The sequence below is a fragment of the Lottia gigantea genome (assembly GCF_000327385.1).
Source record: "Lottia gigantea unplaced genomic scaffold LOTGIsca_111, whole genome shotgun sequence".
Taxonomy (NCBI): domain Eukaryota; kingdom Metazoa; phylum Mollusca; class Gastropoda; family Lottiidae; genus Lottia; species Lottia gigantea.
Window position 1 is genome coordinate 600257 of NW_008707025.1, and position 21043 is coordinate 621299.

The 21043-nt window shown below is 33.3% G+C and overlaps 1 protein-coding gene across 1 annotated transcript; it reads right to left on the reverse strand.

Moving 5' to 3' along the window:
* Nucleotides 1-347: 347 nt before the first annotated feature.
* On the reverse strand, nt 348-9078 carry LOTGIDRAFT_237577 (hypothetical protein; the record flags this gene model as incomplete). Its single annotated transcript, XM_009047400.1, has 5 exons — nt 348-1534; nt 1944-2024; nt 2498-2620; nt 4309-5209; nt 9062-9078. The coding sequence occupies 5 exons, from the start codon at nt 9076-9078 to the stop codon at nt 1508-1510; spliced, it is 1149 nt and encodes a 382-aa protein (XP_009045648.1). The 3' UTR covers nt 348-1507.
* Nucleotides 9079-21043: the final 11965 nt, after the last annotated feature.

Here is a 21043-nt window from a genome sequence, read left to right on the forward strand (position 1 = left end):
GAAGGAGTCAGCTAGGAGATGTAATTTTAAGCATAGTTTGGTTAGCAAAGAGATGCACATTAAAGCACAACAAATCAGCTAGGAGATGTATCTTGGCATGCCTAGGTCAGCTAGGAGATGTAATTTTGAACATTTCTAGGTCAGCTAGGAGATGTAAAACAAGTCAGCTAGAAGATAAAATTCTAAGCATTTCTTGGTCAGCTAGGAGATACAATTCTAAGCATTTCTTGGTCAGCTAGGAGATGTAATTCTAAGTATAGCAAGTCAGCTAGAAGATAAAATACTAAGCATTTCTTGGTCAGCTAGTTGATGGAATTCGAAGCATTTCTTAGTAATTCAAGGTATAGCCAGGTCAGCTCAGAGATGAAGTGACTTCCAAATCTAGCCTTTGACTTTTATTAGCGATTAGAGTGGTAACATAAATTAGACGTGTGTTTTCCATTTAAAATTAAAGATGTCTGGAAACATTAAATAAAAACAAACAATATTCCAACGGAAAAGATCTAAAAATCAAATCACCTTTACCCTCTAGCCGACAACCTAAAATATATATAGTATAGATTAGTGTCAATCTTAACCAGGTTGGTTAATAGTCGGCAAGAAACGGATAAATAAATACTGTATTACACTTTTCCATCGTTAAAAAAACTTTAAACAAGTAGCGGTTTATTTCATATACGGGCTGTAAATGCTGAAAGTAATGTCATGTTAAGCTAGCAGTGGCAGTTATGGTCAGAATGGTAGATGACAAGTTAACGTTCGCTTCCAGCGAATGGTCAGAATGCAAAATGGCACCTTTTATAGCAACATTCACTGCAGTAAATGCTAACCTATAGCCTATTTAGAAAATATACGGTCTAGGCGAGAAAAGAAATTACATTATCAAGACCTTCTTCATACGCATTTATTTCTTTTTCAACGAAATGCACAACTAGCATACATAGCGCCCTATAATAAACGTTGACTTTTTCCAAAAGCAGATGAAGAATTTGCTATCAACTGTTAGTCAAAAATATTAAAAGAAAAATAATGCTCATGGATTGCACCTTCTCATCCTGATCATCATCTGATTTAAATACAGATGTTTTGTCCAATGTTTTCTAGCAATCCATGATCTGACGGTGTTGCAATACGGCACATGTTCAAAGCCATTGTGAAGAATTCTAGTGTATTCATTTATAAACTTTGGCTTAAATGATAACCCACTTTTTACATCGTCTTTGATTGGACATTTTTGACTCTTCATTGTTCTTGAACATGATTTATAGAAACATTTTGTATGATCATGGATGGCTAGTGTAATGACCCATATGAAAAATTGAATTCGACATCCAGTTGTGCAAATTCAACAATTAATAATTTATGAATATAATCATCCCTAAATCCATTTGTTAATCACTAAAAAAAACTATCTAGTTGAAAGCCAGTCAACCTCAACAACAACCAAAATCGAGCACAACAAGAATGATATAGAAAATAAATCATGGACGGTGATATCGTGTTATTTTCATAATATATGTAAAGCTGCTTTCATCTGAAAAGAAAAATAAGAATTTTTTAGAATAGAAAACAGCCAAAAATGAATGAAAACTTGAAAAAAAAGAGATTAAAACCAAAGATTTGGAGAAACCTACTAATATTGATTTGCACCATTTCATTATTAAATCAGACATTTGTGGTTCCTGCAATTCCACTCACACGTTTCATGTCGACACTATCGCAAAGTCCTTATGTAATATAAGCATATTTTAGTGAGGTTCATTGCAGGAACCACGAACGTCTGATTGAAAAATGGAATGGTGTTAGAGTTTAGAGAACATCTTTACAATAACTTTAATTGAGAATTGAAAAAAAAAAACAATAGTGAAAGCAGATTGTTTTTTTAAAATTCCATCCACTGAAAGCCCCCTCCCTTTTGTTTATTTGAACAAAAGTATACTTACATGTCTAATATAAAAGAAATTTATCATAAATACAGTAAAAACTACTAGATAACCTATATATTGTACAAAATTCACATATTCCTGAAAATAAAGGAAAATTATACAGAATACTAGTAGACAGAGTTCTGTACAGCATCTTTAGGACCAATATCAGAGCTTAGTCATATATACTCTTACAGATAATGATTTGCAGAAGGTCTATTCCTCCTTAATCCTTTGAGTAAAATCAGATAACAATTTCTTAGAAGTAACCCAAATCTGATGATGCCTGAACTAAGATTTCGTCTCTAAAAAAACAATGCTTCTTTCTCACGTTTGTGCCAATAAATATGCCTGACAGTGTGCAATGAGGAACATATAAAGTGAATTTGATAACCAGGTATAGAGGCATCTTTAATATGCATAGGCTTTATCAGAAAGCGACCAGATTATTGTATTACAATAAGTTTTATCTATAAAAAGCTCCAATCGAGCCAACGAAAATTAGGGTCGCTTGCCAACTAGTAACTATTTTGGAACCGGGGATCACGACAACCCTAAAATGTTATACATACCCAAACTTTATCTACAAATATGGACCAGCACATATAAACAAAAAATATCTGTCCTTCACACAGCCTCCATAACCACATAACACACCATGTTGTTATTGAATGTAAATATTCAGTTTGTAATGCCTGGAATGTAAATATTCATTTTGTAATGCCTAGAATTAAATATTCAGTTTGTAATGCAAAGAATATACACACTCAGTTTGCAATTATTCCAATAATGAAAATATTCGGTTTGCAATGCCTGGAATGTATATATTTAGTTTGTAATGCCCAGAAAGTAAATATTCAGTTAATAATACTTAAATCCAGTACGTTGTTGGATTTCGGGTTTCGTTGTCCTGTTCGGGTAATAAGTACTTAAAATATTTCTTATTAGTTTGTAAGGCCTAGAATGTAAATATTCAGATTGTAATGCCTGTGATGTAAATATTCAGATCGTAATGCCTGTGATGTAAATATTCAGATTGTAATGCCTGTGATGTAAATATTCAGCTTGTAATGCATAGAATGTAAGTATTCAGTTTATAATGGCTAAATGTAAAGTAATGCCTGGAATGTAAATATTCAGCTTGAAATGCCTAGAATGTAAATATTCAGTTTGATTGCCTAGAATGTAGATATTAAGTTTATAATGCCTGTAATGAAAATGTTCAGTTCACAATAGCCTGCAATGTAAGCTTTAATATTCAGTTTCTAATGCCTAAAATGTAAATATTCAGTTTATAATGCCTGTAATGAAGATATTCAGTTTATAATTCAGTTTATAATGCCTGTAATAAAAATATTCAGTTTATAATAGTCTACAAGTTAAGCTTAAATATTCAGTTCTTCCATGCCTAGAATGTAAATATTCAGTTTGTAATGCCTAAAATGTATATATTTAGTTTGTAATGCCTGTAATGTAAATATTCAGTTTATAATGCCTGTAATGTATATATTTAGTTTGTAATGCCTGTAATGTAAATATTCAGTTTGTAATGCCTGTAATGTATATATTTAGTTTCTAATGCATGTAATGTAAATATTCGGTTTGTAATGCCTGTAATGTAAATATTCAGTTTGTAATGCCTGTAATGTATATATTTAGTTTGTAATGCCTGTAATGTAAATATTCAGTTTGTAATGCCTGTAATGTATATATTTAGTTTCTAATGCATGTAATGTAAATATTCGGTTTGTAATGCCTGTAATGTAAATATTCAGTTTGTAATGCCTGTAATGTATATATTTAGTTTGTAATGCCTGTAATGTAAATATTCAGTTTGTAATACCAAGAATGTAACACACCGTTTGTAATAACAAGAATGTAAATAATCAGTCTGTGATGTCTAGAATTTGATAATTAGTTAAGCCAAGACTGTAACTATTCAGTTTGTTAAGAAATGTATCGAATGTAAATATTAAGTTAGCGATATATAACACGTTACTATTTGACTACAAGTAAATATTCAGTTAGAAAGTATAAAATGTAAATACATGTATTCAGTTACCGGCAAGGTAAATATTTAGATTGTTATGCATTGAAATTGGATGTAAATATTTGCCTTGTAATGTATAATGTATATAATAATTCATACTTATATCTTATAGGATAATGTTAAGATTGAAATTGTAAAGCATGAATGTTGTGGACAATGAACCGTCTGAATTTAATACTTCCAATCGGGGTAGACAAGTGTGACAAAAACATTTTATATACCAATTCACAGTCTCCTTTATTTTCTGTAATAAAGACAACATTATCCCGGTGGAGCGGATCGCAATATATTAGTTTGCGTTAAAATGGCAAAAATTTGAATGTGTTAACTTACAGTTAATTTAGGGTCTGTTAATTTTGTACTAAAAACTATTTTCATATTTTCGACTGAAAAATCCCACGCTGACGCTGCCACTCCCACTAAAAAACCAGCACACCACATTTTCCAAAAGAGCCTACATTTACTATAACTCGTAACGGGGTTCGTTGAATTGTTGTTATTATTGTGGTTCGTTCCATTTTCACTTGTAGCTAGTTTCGTGTAAGGCAGTTCACTTGCCTTACTGTCCACAATTTTAAAAAAATAAAACAAAATTCCAAAAGAGAACAAAACACCACCAAGTCCATCACACACTGCGTCGACAAGATATCCACTGCTACTTCTTTCAGAATGATACATACGGCCCATTCCTTTCCGACTACGGTACACTACACCGTCCAGCGTGTCCAACCACGACCGGAACATAAAGAAGCAAGCTCCGATACGTCTGACAGTAAGGTTTAGAGAAGACACTAGTTTCATGCTTATGGGAGCAACAACTAAAAGATGAAAAAAACTAATAATATTAGGCGTTATGAAGGAGAAGACGGAACTGAAATTGGTGATTGATTCAAAATACTCTACACTTGGGTTGATAATATATAAGGTAACATGGTCTGTCATAAGATGTTTGGTAGTTAAGGGACTGAAGACGGAGTAGTGACCAGGAACTGCTGGTTTAGTGTCAGGTAGTGCTGGTGTTTTCTGTAGCGATACAAACATGATAATGTCCATAATCAGGAAGTATGTAATAAGGGTTATTCCCAGAAGTTTAAAAACCCCCTTTTCATCTTTACACGTGTGTGGATTACAAGACGGCATGATGTATCCTAAAGCATTCCTGATATACGACAACCAAATACGATCCCGCACTAGTGTCACTTCCGGTGGTTTCTTTAATGGAGCAATGGTGAATCTGAAAGAAGAAATTTGAAAACATTTACAAACATGTCTTAGCCAATCACTAAATAAAATAAAGTAGATTGGAGCTTAAGTTCGTCCGTCGCTGGATCAAGCTTCATAAAGAATCAATGTGGACTCCATAGATAGGATGGACAGTGCTGCTATTGACACCATTCACTGGAATAATTCAAGCTGAAGACTTGCCTCAGTATGGTCAGTAACGATACAAAACAACAACTTTTGGTACGGTTTCACTCAACAACTGGGCGAATAAAAATAAACTATTTATTTTCTATTTATAACAATAATATTGAGATGCACGAGTCATAAAAGTTTGCCTCTAGTGGTATAAATATGTTAATTAATGTGTACCTATAATGCAATAAAGAATACAACATTACTATCATTTGGAAAAAAAGTATCATTCATTGTTTAGATGGAAGGTTTTACCCCATTCATGCAATATGTATGCAACCTTGAATTGGTTCTCGTGATAGAGTTCAATTTCCTCTGTGCGTAACACTGTTTCAGGATGAAAACCCACAGTTCGATTTGCCTGCAATACACGAAAAATTTGTTGCATGGCAAGGGGTTTAGACTATCAGTATATGAAAAAAAAGTACATGTATATGTCATTACTGTATTGTCATGGAAGTATCGATAGGAAGGGAGCCAGGTGCCGGATTTAATTTTAAAAAGTGATATGGATATCAGAAAATGTTTAACCAAATATATCTTTGAAACATGATTAGAAACGGTCGTTGGATGTTCCTTCTGAAAAGTTTTATAGACATCTATTGAGCTCCATCGGCTGGTAAATCTTAAACGACATCGCGATTTAGAACATGGCTTTTTGGTTCGTACTAATTGTAAATAAATCCTTTAATAAGTGGAGAAAACCTAAACCAAATTGATTGTGATCCATGAAATCGACCAATTAGCTGAATAGCCACATTAAAACTTTATAGATCTATATGTATATCATTGTCAATATATAATATTATACTGGTAACAGATGGCATGTATTAGTCATATGGTTTTTATGTCAACAGCTACATCAATATATAATACCATTTCTAACGGTTTATACGAACTCTTATATGACGCTCGATTGGGGAGTTCTGTCTGTTCTAATTCTGCCCTCAATAAATTTGCATGAAAACGGATATGTCTCATTCAAAATTGTCCTATCTATTTCCTTCACCGCCATTTCGAATTCTGTTTGCACCTACTATTTTTCGGCACCCGTGGAGGGCGTTCCAAACTCTGTTTTATTAAACGTTCTATTGATTTCATAAAATGTGCTGACCATGGGATTCTGCAATTAGGCTGTGATGCTGACATGTAACATTTTTTTTCCCTTTTCGACTATTTTTTAAAAACGAACCACCTTATTCCAAAACGGTCTACTGTGAAAGTTCAGCTAGCTTTTCGGAAACTGCCGAGGATTGCCGAATGCTACAACCACACTACATCCAAACGCCGTATATTACATCAAGAAGAACTGCCTAAGAATAGTAAATGAGCCACGTCAATTTCACAAATTAAGATGAAATACCGTAGGAATATTAATGTGAATTACATAAATTACAAAAATACCAAGAGTGTTTCATTTCTATTCTACTGCAATATATAATAATTGCTTATTTTATGCTATGAATTATTCATGTACGATAACAATTACCAATTAGATAATGTATAATATATATCTACGTTTTAAATGTCAATGTATACTTTGCCAGCGAAAAAGGGAAGTTTGGTGGAACGATAAGAGTTTTTTGTGGCCTGAATATAAAAACTTTTCTTGCCTATCTTTCACTTCGCAATTATCAAACCACTATCTCTAATCTACAATGACGATGAGATTACTGACTGATTACTGGTCGAATATATCTAATAATGAATCTAATTATGATAATGATAATGAATCTATTAATGATTGTGATGGTATCTAATGACGAATCTTTCAATGAATCTTTAGGTAAAATCTGATGATGAATCTGAAGCTGGTCATTAATCTGATGATGAATCTGAAGCAAGTCATTAAACAGACGATGAATCAGAAGCTGGTCATTAATCTGATGACAAATCTGAAGCTAGTCATTAAAGATCAGATGATGAGTCTGAAGCTGGTCATGAATCTGATGATGAATGTGAATCTGGTCATTAATCTGATGATGAGTCTGAAGCTGGTCATGAATCCGATGATGAATCTGAATCTGGTCACGAATCTGATGATGAATGTGAATCTGGTCATTAATCTGATGATTAATCTGATGATGAATCTGAAGCTGGTTATGAATCTGATTATGAATCCGAAGCTGTTCATGAATCCAATGATGAATCTGAAACTGATCCTGATTCCGATGATAATCTGAAGCTGGTCATGAATCCGATGACGAATATGACGACGAAACTGAAGCTGGTCATGAATCTGATGATGGAGCTGGTGATTAATCTGATGATGGAGCTGGTGATTAATCTGATGACGAATCTGAACCGGGTCGTGAATCTGATGACGAATCCGACAACGAATATGGTGCTAAATCTGGAGATGAAGATAATTCTGAAAGCGATAATGATATTTGAATCTGAACCGGAATCTGGTGAAGAATCAGGATCTAATAATGAATCTGAATCTCAATATAAATTCTGAATCTGTTTATGAATTTGAATCTGAAAATGAATGACGATGAAAAAGAAGATCATTCTGAGGGCGATAATGATATTGGATCTCAATTCAGAATCTGAATCTGGTGATAAATCAGGAATACAAAATTGAATCTCAATCTGAAAGTAATATCCAAAACTGATGAAGAATTTGAATTGATTTAACCGTGTCTGATGATGACAACTGAATTTCCTATTACTAATCATTTAGATTTAATAACTGATGTTTTTACGAGGTGATTCAGATGTAACTAATGGATTTTCATCACGATCATTATTGGGATGACGTTAATAATTAATAACAATTATCCACAATTTTGAGATATCTGATGCTAAAACCAGGTCGATGTGACATGACTAAATTGATGATTGTACCAAATCCTAGTGACTGATATTATCGACAAACCTCTAACCCATAAAAATTAGAATACAGACAATAAATCAAGTGTGTATATTAACAACATCTTATCATACAATAATATCCGGTCGGTGGAAGAGAAAGGAATTAATAATAGGACGTTCCAGACACATAAATCTGTATGCTGAGAAGTTATTCATAGATTCTGGGCAGTCTAAACTTGATCGTTTGAGGAAATAGTTTGCAAACATAAGAAATTAATTGGTGGATGATGCATCCCCATTCTTGAATGCCATCGCAGTAAATGTGTTCCAAAAAGTAAATGCCACTAGTTTTTCAAACTAATGTCCTCTCAGTGTTAGGTCACAGAGAACCACTTTTAAAGGATTGTAAAGAGGTTTTCTAAGTATGTATGTGTATCGTGGACACTGATAGCACCAATTGGCACCATTCCTATTTTCAATCAGACGTCTGTGGTTCCTGTAATTCCACTAAAACTAATTGTTTGACGACGTCATTTTTAATCGCGAAGAAACTTATGTGATACAAAGATATTTTGCGATTTGTGACATCATCAAACACTTGCAACAAATGACATGATATACCTTATATACTCCCCAAATTTCATAAAAATGCATTGACCTTCTCCCTGTCTAAAATCAAACCAAAACGAATACTTTGTACCGTAGAAACTATTCAAGTATCCTTTTGTTTGAAGAGACGTATATCTCTGCTAGCAGGCAACCTTTCTCAATGAAGATCATACTTAAGACAGCAACAGCTATGTTAAAATAACCTTATTGCTTAACCGCAATGTTACAACCTAAAATTCCTTACCTTTGTTCGTAGGTCATATGATTCTTCAGTGGTATAAATATGATTATGTATAAGCAACTATATTCGACGATTTTGTCTTAGATCACATAAACCAGTTCAGCTGTGAGCATCTTGTACGCTATCCAAATATTAGTCACAAAAAGTCATTTGGCAACGGACCCCTTAATCGAACACTGTCTTCTACACACTAGATTGACACTACGTTTACGCACTCGGTGTTCTTTCCTTTTGTAATTAAAACTTCTGACGGATCACGATCATAGAGTAGGGACAAATAATAAAAAATTGAATAATCTTTTAAGCCTATTATAATGTGTCTGATCATACCATGTGACAGTTAATACGAGTAGTAACTTGACAACAATATTAAGGCTAACAAGAACATGTTAATTAATATTTTGTTAATTACAGCTACAAACAATACAAACTAATTAAACATCAATCGTCAATAGGGTTAATTATTCTATTTGTTCTTTACATGGCTAATTATATCCTAAGTAACATTGCATACAAACAATACACTTTGAGTGGGCCTAATATTGTATCCCAAAATAGACATTTTTCTATTTTTTTTATTGTATTGCATAACATACTATGCGTCATTATCGATCTATATAGAGAAAAACAACGACATAAACCGGAAACACATGTATAAAACATGCAGCCAATTTGAAATCAAGCACACTTTTAAGTGTTCAGATCCCGTGTGTTGTTTATGTCGTTTAATGAGGACGATTGAAGTATTCAACCTTCATCAACTTTTCCACTGTACATGTGAAAGTGTAATCAGAAAAAGGTAAAAGAATCTAAGTTATTCGGCAAAAAACGGATGTTTCTTTCTTAAGAACTCTGTCTCATACTTTGACTAAAATAGTCACCTTTCTTGTATCAAGGAAGTTTGTGCCAATGGTTACAATCTTTTTGTCGTGAATGGGAAATAAGTGTTTATGAGGAAGTTTCAATCAAGTCCTTATTGCATAACATATTTTATAAATGACTACCACTGGCGTGCTTAACATATTGATGAAGCAGAACTCTCTAGGTATCACTGAAGCGTCCATTGGACATCTCTCGAAGATATTGGATAGTATATTTTATGGGAAGGAAGCATGATGCGTACACGGAAGAAGTTCAAATTGCATGAAAGAAGTACTTTCTACACGTATTTTGACGTTTTACTGTACTTTAATATCGACGAAGTGTCTTACCAAATTCGAAGTATCGTCACGTAAAAGAACATACTTTGGAAAAATTTCAATATTGCATAAGTAGCAAGCTAATCATTTGTCTCTGATCCATCAGAAAAGACCTTTTGGGATGTATGTTTCTATCGCATCACTGAAAGTTTTATGCTCTTTCATAGAAATATTTTAAATCGAAGAAGTGCATACCAGAGAGATTAAGAGAACCTCAGAGAAGTTTCTGTGGTATTAATTAACATCACAGCAAATTTACAGACAATCATCTGCATAATAAATTCCTTCCAGTCCACGTAAGAGCTCTTGGGAATTGATCCCATTGCGTTCTTTGGTCGGTCTGTATCAATGAAGTACATATTAGACGATTCAGTGAAGGAAGCGCCTATAGAGAGCATTAAACATAGGCCAATTCGTGCGAAGACAGGGAAGCTTTCACGCTATATTGAATTGTTCACATTGATTACCATGTAAAAATAACAGTATATGTGCCGGATGGTCGTGAAATTCTATTTGGCGACAAGCTGAAGAAATAAATCGTTTTTGTGAATTATAAATACATTGATTTAAGATCTAAAACGAACCATTCTCTAAAGTAGTATATACAGAATCATTCTCTACTAAAATATGGTGATTTCTGAAGATGTAATCGATAAATAAAAAAGATCATTTCATAAAGCTCTTACCGAATGAATTTAAGATTCTTATATCCTTAAGCCAACCAGTTCTAGTCTTGTGGTCATAGGATATTTGAATTAGATGGCAATCTAGAAAAAATACGGTTTCTGGAGGTTTCATACAATTTGTTCGCTACGATAAATAGTAAGACCAATTCATAAAACTTTTACCAAATGAATTTAAGACTCTGATATCCTTTAGTCATTCCTGATCTGGTCTTCTGGTCAAACCCAACTTGAAGTAGATAGCCAACTACAAAAATTGTGATTTCCGAAAAATTCATCGTTACGACAAGTAGAAAGATCATTTCAAAAAACTTTTACCGAATGAATTTAAGATTTTTATATTCTTAGCCAGCCTTCTATGGTCCTGTGAACAAAGGATATTAGAATTAGGTAGCAATCTACAAAAACTGTCATCTGTAGATTAGCAAGATCATTTCTTAAAACTCTTGAATGATCAATTTAAGACTCTTATAACCTTCAGCCAACCTGCTCTGATCTTGTGTTCAAATGATATTTGAATTAGGTAGCCAATTACAAAACACATGATTTCTGGAGATTTTATCGTTACGATAAATATAAAGATCACTTCATAAAACTCTTAACCAATTGAATTAAAGATTTTTTATATTCTTTAGCCAACCTATTTTAGTCTTTTTATCAAACGATACTTGAATTTGATGGTAAACTATAAACATAGCGGTTTCTGGAGATTTCATACAATTTGTTCGCTATGATAAATAGTAAGACCAATTCATAAAACTCTTGCCAAATGAATTTAAGACTCTGATATCCTTTAGTCATTCCTGATCTGGTCTTCTGGTCAAACGCAACTTGAATTAGATAGCCAACTACAAAAATTGTGATTTCTGGAGATTTCATAATTACGATAAATAGCATGACAATTTCATAAAACTCTTACCGAATGAATTTAAGATTTTTATATCCTATAGGCTAGCCAAAATGTTCTGGTCATGTGGTCAAACGATATTTGAATAAGATATCAAACTATTCATTTAGACTTGAACTTCCAGACACTTTTATTACCTTACCTGTTAGTCTCGAACAATGTGAACGAAAACATCTATGTAAAAGTAATAAATTTTGCAATATCTGTCCGGAATTTGGCAATGTGGATAATAATTTGCAAAATAACCACAAAATCACAATAATGTCATTTACGTTGAACACAGAAAACAACCATCGTAGGTACTAACAAGCACAATATTCAACCATATATTGAACACGATAATTTCTTTATCATATCACTTAGATAAACGTTCTATAAACTACATGTTCCAGAATATGACAAATACAAGTAATTGTAGGTTAAAAATCATCCCATTCACACAATGTAAACGATGTAGAAATAGAAATATAGCCAAAAGCTACAAAATAATACCCTTTGTACACGTCGTAATAATCTACCTTGTTCTTTTCCAAGTCTTGTACTCTTATCTTATCTATAGTGTTTGGTCATATGAGGTGTCCAATACAGCCTAAAGCCAACGTCACACTTGACTAACAGTCAACGCTAAAAACGTACAACCTATTTATATTGTCGTGAATAGAGAATTATCGATGCGTGTTCACAATACATTACATCATTACATTCAGTTGTATATTATTGGTCTTCAATGGTAGTGCAATTAAAGGGAACATAACCGCCTATATCATAATGTTGGAGTTAAAACTCGTATGGATCAAGTCTACTAAAACTTTTTATGCAAATGCTTGTATCTGCAGTCCGTGCTATTTTTAGAAATCCTTTCCTCCCTCCTTTTTGAGGTGTTTGCATTCCAATTTTTGACTAATTTTTGGTCTCGATTTGGCATTTGATGTCTGTACTTGCTTTTTCTTTCAGATATTGTGAGATGATCACAGATTTTCATGCGGAAGGATAATTCTAAAAATAGTCGGTTTGTGTGCAGTGACAGTCGGATTTTGATAAAAATTGAGTGGTCTACTTTCAGTTTGGCTAGTTCAAGATTTTCATGGTCATCATATATATTGAATTCTTTTACAACAAATCAATATTAAATTTAATTACAGCTGATAATGAAAATTATATCAAAAATTTGAACAGCAAAGGATAATTCTAAAATTAGTCGTTTTATGTGCAGTGGCAGTCAAGCGGATGTTGACAAATCTGACCCTATCCATGCCTAGGACGTTATAGGCACGTCTATTGTTATGAGAGTTGCTCCAATCATTTTAGGTTCTTAATGACGGCCCTATACACATAAAAATTGTTTCAATCTGATTGAATACCATGTTTAGGCTTCAGTCAACCCTCGTAACTTTTGGTGACCCGAAGAAACAATTCATTTAGTGCACTTCATAGTCTACTCAAGATAAGGACTGTCGACAGTTGAACATCTGATAGTCATTGATATAGTGTCTGATATAACTGATAGTGACTGATATCACTGATAGTGACTGATATCACTGATAGTGTCTGATATAACCGATAGTCACTAGTGGTGGCGCTACAAATTTAAACATATGGTTTTTATACGTTTTTGCACAAAAAAATGTGTCAGAATGCACCAAATCAATTAAATTTTTCGAAAATTGTCTTGCTCAATTAGAGGTTTGCGACCATGACTCCTCCAAAGAATTACCGCATTTTATATTCAGTCACGAACGCTGTCCCCCTACTGAGTCAGTTTGTCCTTTATTCTCGGGAGGCTGGTGACTGATATCACTGATAGTGACTGATAGTACTTCATTAGTAATATTGTACATATAGTAACTAAGGACATGAAGTATGTTAGTTCAGTTGCTTTATGTATATTGAATTTGTTGATTCCGGAATTTCTCTTATATATGCAACAAATCTTGTCTCGTCAAAATCATTGGTTATCAAGACGCCATCATTACTCGTAGGTAGTCAATTTCTTTTATTTACGTTTGTGTAGCCAAAACTATACGAATTGAACCCTGACAGTGAAAAAAAGGCGACCACCTTTTATTTCGAGACCAGGTTGAAATAGATAACATTATTTTTCAAACAATGCTCATAAACAATTTGTAAATATTATAGTCAAATGTGCATCAATTTCGAAGTGCGTATATAATCAAAAGTATTTGGGTTTCTTAGAAATATATTATTTATTGAACAGTATGTTAAAAGCACACATTTCCACAATGACAAATTGAGATTAATTGTGGATAATTTTAATGAAATTGGGCAATTAAAAGGAAATGCCATCAAAGAAAACTGGAATTGAAAACATAAGAAAACCATTAAGGGAGCTTTTATAATCGTTCAGATAACAATTATATGTTATATGTTTTCTTACATGACAGATAATTTCAACGAGTCAAGAAAACTGTCAGCGCTGCTTCAAGAACTGATAAATTTCAGATGTCAATAATTCTAGTTCAAGACTCACACACACACTTTTGACTTTTCTGTCAGATTTTTGTTTGTTTTCTTACTACAGATTTAATTACTTAATGTTAACAGAACTGTCGTCCATAAGTTTCCTCCAAGCCTGTAACAACGCTCTTTTTTGGCTTTGTGTATGCGCACTCCCGTAAAAAACGCAAATTTTTGGTAGTCCGAAACATCCGCCTCTATTCCAGTCTCTGATGGATATTTTGACAGTTGTCAGCTGGAGTAAAGTCAGAAGAAAAAGACTGTTAAATGGGGATTTCCCATACCTCCAAAGATGCGTTTTCTCTAACATGATATTGAATTACCTTTAAGATAATTGTAAATTAGTGTTGAGCATCATCGTAACTTTCGTTTTGTTAGTGACTCTGTGACCTTTGAACTTTTGGCTGGGTAGTTTTAAATTACCGATTCTAGATCAGTTTCGCCAAAAAAAACTTTGATGGAACCGGAGACATGACATAAATGGTGTAGGAAGAAAATGGTGGTATGACTGAACTAAAAAAATATTCATCTTTCCAAATATGCATGGGTTTTACAGATTCGAGGTAACTAAATAGTTTTTAAACCCCACACCTGCGGAGATGCAGAATGTCCCCATTTATTATTTCTGTCTCTACACCAGCTGACATCTGTCCAAACAGTTATCTGAGGCTGGAGACAGATGTTTGGGTCTAAGTTTTTGGCTTCGTGTATGTGCACACCCGCAACAAACACGTATTTGTGGCTTTGTGTATGTGCACACACACCCGTAACAAACGCCCATATTTGGCTTCGTGTATGTGCACACCCGTAACAAACGCCAATATCTGGCTTCTTGTATTTACACACGCGTACCAACATCCATTTTTGTGGACATCCGTTAAGTATGGGAACTCCCGTTACAAACGCGTAAATATTTTTACCTTCAAATCTGTTTGGATATTAATAGTCAGTTGAAATGTTTATATTTGAAAAGTAGTATAATCCATAATCACATTATCCAGAGGTCATGGATATCGACTTATTTAACTACTGTCATTCTGACCACAGAAAAGCGTCATTATGCTTAGCACAGATTGCTAACTACATCTGGTCTTGGAGTGGTAATAAGAGCAAGGGAAATCGTATCACTGCAAATTTGTCTTAAGGAAGCTCGATTATGGTAAATAGGTCACGATCCAAACTACCATGTGATCATATTTCCTCGACTAATTTTACCCTGTTGTGAAACATATTCACAATGTCAAGCTATTAGATACATAAGTGGCTAAACTAGACTTTTTATAATATTATATTTTTTTTTCATATGTACCCTCAGCGTAATAAAAACCATGCTTTAAATAATGTTAGGTGTAAGTTTTCAACAATAAAAGAAATAACAATCTATGGCCTACCTGTAAATCGTAATAGCGATTGCGAAAGCATGTGCGTTGGCGGTGATTCATACAAAATGTTTTAATTTCGAAATGAACGGCCGTTTATTAACCGGATCTCACATATCTCATACCTATCTATCAAGCAATGCAAGTCAAGTCAAGTATTGCTATTCTATTATTTATAGCACTGTTCATTTGTTGCCTATGTACACGTAAATATAGTGGTCTAGTCGTATCAATCACATCAATAATATAATAGTTTTTCTGCCAATATACTCTTAACCTACATAATATCTATCTAGATCAAAACGTTCAATATATAATGATAAAACATTGACTTGCTCTACTATTAGATCAGTTAACGCACCGGATTCAACCACCGTTTCCATCCACAGTTGAGCAATACGCAGATATATCCTTTTACGACCATGGTTAGCCATTTTTGGGAGTTGACTTTTGTTTTGGGTCTTGAATATATGAAAATAGCCTACAGACGTACTAAAACTGCATGAAAATCGCATAATTCCCTGAAATATACCACAAACTAAAAATTTCTCTTTCTATTTATATGTATTATTCTGTCTTATATACTTATGGCAGTGTCTCCAGGACAGACGAGTCGTCATTTTAACTTTCAAACGCGGATTATTCTGGACACACATGGTTTTGAAAGCTCAGAGAGCTATGAACATTGTTACTGATTAGCATGGCTAAAACATTCTCGTTTCTGAGATTGAGGTACGATTGAAAACGGAACATTTTAGCAATTCAGTAGACTCTATATCATACAAGCATCCACATAACGTAAACTAAGTTTCATGGTGGGTATTCCACTGAATTCAACTGTTTAACACAGGGTTTGTTTTGATTTTTTGGTGTTTGCTTGCCAAAGACATGATCATATCATCATAAATAAAATATTGCGATATTGTTATGGTACATATCGCAACTTCGAAAGTAAGTCGTATCGCCCAAACTTAGTCCCACATTCAACAAAAATATCTTAAACTATTCATGCTGATCACCCCCACCTTTAAATCACATGATAATCACAAGTCTTATCATGTCCATTTAAATATATCTACTAACTGTAAGAAAAAAAGGCCGATAACAATAAAGAATGGTTACGTCAATCCAATTTATATAGGCCTGTATTTTGATCTATGGTTATTCTTATAAGGGTTACTTCACTGCCTATATTTTGATCTATGGTTATTGTTGTAAGGGTTACTTCATTGTCTATATTTTGATCTATGGTTACTGTTATAAGGGTTACTTCATTGCCTATATTTTGATCTATGATTACTGTTATAAGGGTAACTTCATTGCCTATATTCTGATCTATGATTACTGTTATAAGGGTAACTTCATTGCCTATATTCTGATCTATGATTACTGTTATAAGGGTAACTTCATTGCCTATATTTTGATCTATGATTACTGTTATAAGGGTTACTTCATTGCCTATATTCTGACCTATGATTACTGTTATAAGGGTAACTTCATTGCCTATATTCTGATCTATGATTACTGTTATAAGGGTAACTTCATTGCCTATATTTTGATCTATGATTACTGTTATAAGGGTTACTTCATTGCCTATATTCTGATCTATGATTACTGTTATAAGGGTTACTTCATTCCAAACTCTATATGCCTATATTTTGATCTATGATTAGTGTTATAAGGGTTACTTCATTCCAAATTCTACATGCCTTCTATTATAAGAGTTACTTCATCTCAATTTCTATATGCCTACCTATATGCCTATTACGTCAATATGGTTACTGTTGTATATTGGTTACGTCAATATGGTTACTGTTATATATGGGTTACGTCAATATGGTTACTCTTATAAGGGTTACGTCAATATAGTTACAGTTATAAGGGTTACGTCAATATAGTTACAGTTATAAGGGTTACGTCAATATGGTTACTGCTATATAGGTTACGTCAATATGGTTTCTGTTATAAGGGTTACGTCAATATAGTTACAGTTATAAGGGTTACGTCAATATAGTTACAGTTATAAGGGTTACGTCAATATAGTTAGAGTTATAAGGGTTACGTCAATATGGTTACTGTTATATAGGTTACGTCAATATGGTTACTGTTATATAGGTTACGTCAATATGGTTACTGTTATAAGGGTATACCATACGTCATTCCAATTTCCATAGGCCTGTATTTTGATCTGTTGTTTCCGTTATCGCGTAATGACAATCCATTTTACCATTTCGTTTCGTGGATTTACTTTTAAATGTCGTATCTCAACTTACGATAATTCATTGAGTATTCTTTATCAAAAAAGCGCCGTTTTCTTTAGGAAATGGGTTTATATGGCTTTGTTGTAACGTTTCCAATCTTTGAAATGTATTCTCATAGCAGCTGATGACTTGCGACGTGACAAAACGCATCATACGAATTGTTGAAAATGTACATATGTAAATATGTTTTATTATCTATTATATTTAAATAAAATACCTACTAATGTTATACAATTCACTATTCAACCCGTTAGAGGGGTGTGGTCGTGTTGCCTAGAAATGCACATGCTTTGATAGCTTATTCAATTCAAAATTTTAATACAAGGGGGCATACAGAGGTCATTGACTTTTAAAATTGTAGACTTAAGAAACTAAAGAGATATTACCTACTTAATAAACCCCAAATCAAAATTTTAAAACTTTTTCTTATCTCATAGAAAGTCCAAAAATAAAATCGTCTAATAAAATACGCCTACTCTCTGACTACTAACTTCAGCTTTGAATTAAAATTTTTCTTTCATTTCTTTATGCTATTTGTCTTAGAATGTCTTCGGGTCCATGGAAATATAAGATGATTTTGCTTTTGAAATAAACTCACTTTCCTTGGTTTACAAAATATATAATAACTTTTCCAGTGGCATGTTGAAATGAGATGATAATGTTTTAATAATGCTATGAAATAAATCATATTGAAATGTGATGAAGGATAATGAAATTTAATGAATGTAATGAAATTTAATGAATGTAATGAAATAAATAATGATAATGAATGAACATTTTCATCAACCTAAAGGCAATGAATACTCTCTGTATTTTGTTCTTGATGTTTCAATTCATACGGGAAACGGTTGTCAAAATTCAATAAGTAAACATAGTAGTCAGAGAGTAAAACAGGTACTGCGTATAAACCTATGATCACCTTGTCAAATTCGGAATAAAAATTCTTTGGTAGCTATTTTAATGATAATCTTAGTGAAAATTGTCAAAACTAAGAATCAGAGCGCTGGAATAATCACAGTGATATCATAGGGCTTTGTGTTTTCAGTTGAAGTCATCAACTAGTGTCACTAAATATATAGTTGTCAATAACTTGTGTCACTGATGACAATAACGATTAAAACCATTAGATATATATCATCTGTTCTCAAACTACTAATCGAGTATTGTAGTTTATAATATATCAATAGTGTGTTTGTAATCGGGTTTATAAAAAGACTCTCCCCACACCTTATTTCATGGAAAATCGTAAACAAAAATAGGCTGACTGAAAATGTCCACATAGGTTTACAGATGGATTATATGGCTTAATTTGAAAAAGTAAAGTTGAACGACAATTAAGGATTCTGTCATTACAACTTTTTGGTTTGATGTCGGATTAAAAATAAAACAAGCGATTATCTAATTGGCGGATGACTAGATGTCGGAATATACAGCTTTTTCTGCTTTTGAGGTCCACATATTGGTGTCGTAATTCGGAATTTACAGAACGTCAGTACTCAGAGTTTTTAAACTGACAAAAGAAGGAAATCCATAGGTACTAAAAATGATGTCTGATTATACAGATTGTCGGAATACTCAGATAAAGGAATTCGGAATTCACAGAGTATAATGTACTATTTGTGAGATACACCAGTGTAAAATATCGGTGAACTCACCATAGCCATAGGGACAACTCATTTTAGAACCGCCCTACTTTCATTTTAAAATTCCCAAATGTTCTAGTCAATATCGTCTGGTAAAGGACACGTGTGCCAGTTATAAATAGGTCATTACTAGAAAGAGAATAGGTAATAGCACTACGTCGATAATTCCAATATTTAGTTTTTATTTAGCTACAAGACATAAATCACTTGATATGACATGGCACTTTGAAAAGAGAACAAGGCGGTGGGAGACAAACTACTGCATAAAGTGCCATGATGCCGCATCAAGCACTACTCAAGCATACAAATTCATGTGATTATATATCAATTGAAAGCTAGTAGAAAATGTTATATTAAGATTCAAGTTGTTTTGAGAAATAAAATACCTTTTACGCCAGGTGTACAATACTACTGTGACATATTAACCGCCACCGGCCTACATACTGCTTTCACTACAAACTAGTTCTACATAATATGACTATGTTTCCTACCGTAATTTACTTTCTACACGGCTAAGTTCTATCGTTTCTTCTCCCTATCACGTTCAAAATGTCCAGTTTTTCAATCTCCGCGTTTATATAGTAATCCAACCTCTAAAATCCTTATATTTTCACATTTTTCAGAAGGAATTTCCTACGCCTGCTCCATTGGTTGACCTTTATTTAGGTTAGGAATGAAACCGTAACTGGTTTGTGGAGGAGAATGGAGAGTTGATTGGTCAAGATTAACCAGACTTTTCCCAAGTTATGTTCGACATTTTTAGCAAGACAATCGAGACTACACACACAGTTTCACTTGTTTCTTTGGTTAGATATTTTAAACCTTTCGCTTATGTTTGAACAATAAGAATAAAGACTGGCAATTATTTGGAACAATACGGTATTTATGTAAATACGTTTATAGGCCTTTATTTTTTGTCTGAAGATAACTAAAACTTTGTCAGACAAGACGACATACGCTCACGACAACCATCAAAAATTATGATAGATAGATAGAAACAGCTATTTTTTGAAAGGATAACAACTTAGGTTCTGTCTTTTAGCTGGTCCTTGACCAAATCTGTCGACATTAGCCTCTTTATTTTATCCGGAACCATTTACGGCTCGGCTGATATTGTTTCAATTGCATTGAATTCAACAACGAATTCAAGAACAACAACTGACGAACGGAAATCTTCTCCTTCTTCTTCTAAAATTCCTTACGAGGTCCGAAATTATACCTCTACCTATAATTCAAGCTGAACAAAAAATAGCTTACGAGGAAAGGTAACATACGCCCACTACCAGCTAAACTAACTCTTTAGTGGCTTTATAATGAAGTTTCAAATAATCTTAAAACAAAATATTTATAGGTCAAGACTAAACCTAAAAAAACAGTTCATCAAATTAAAACATGAACAAGGACTCATCGACATATATGATAATGGCAATAACTCCGA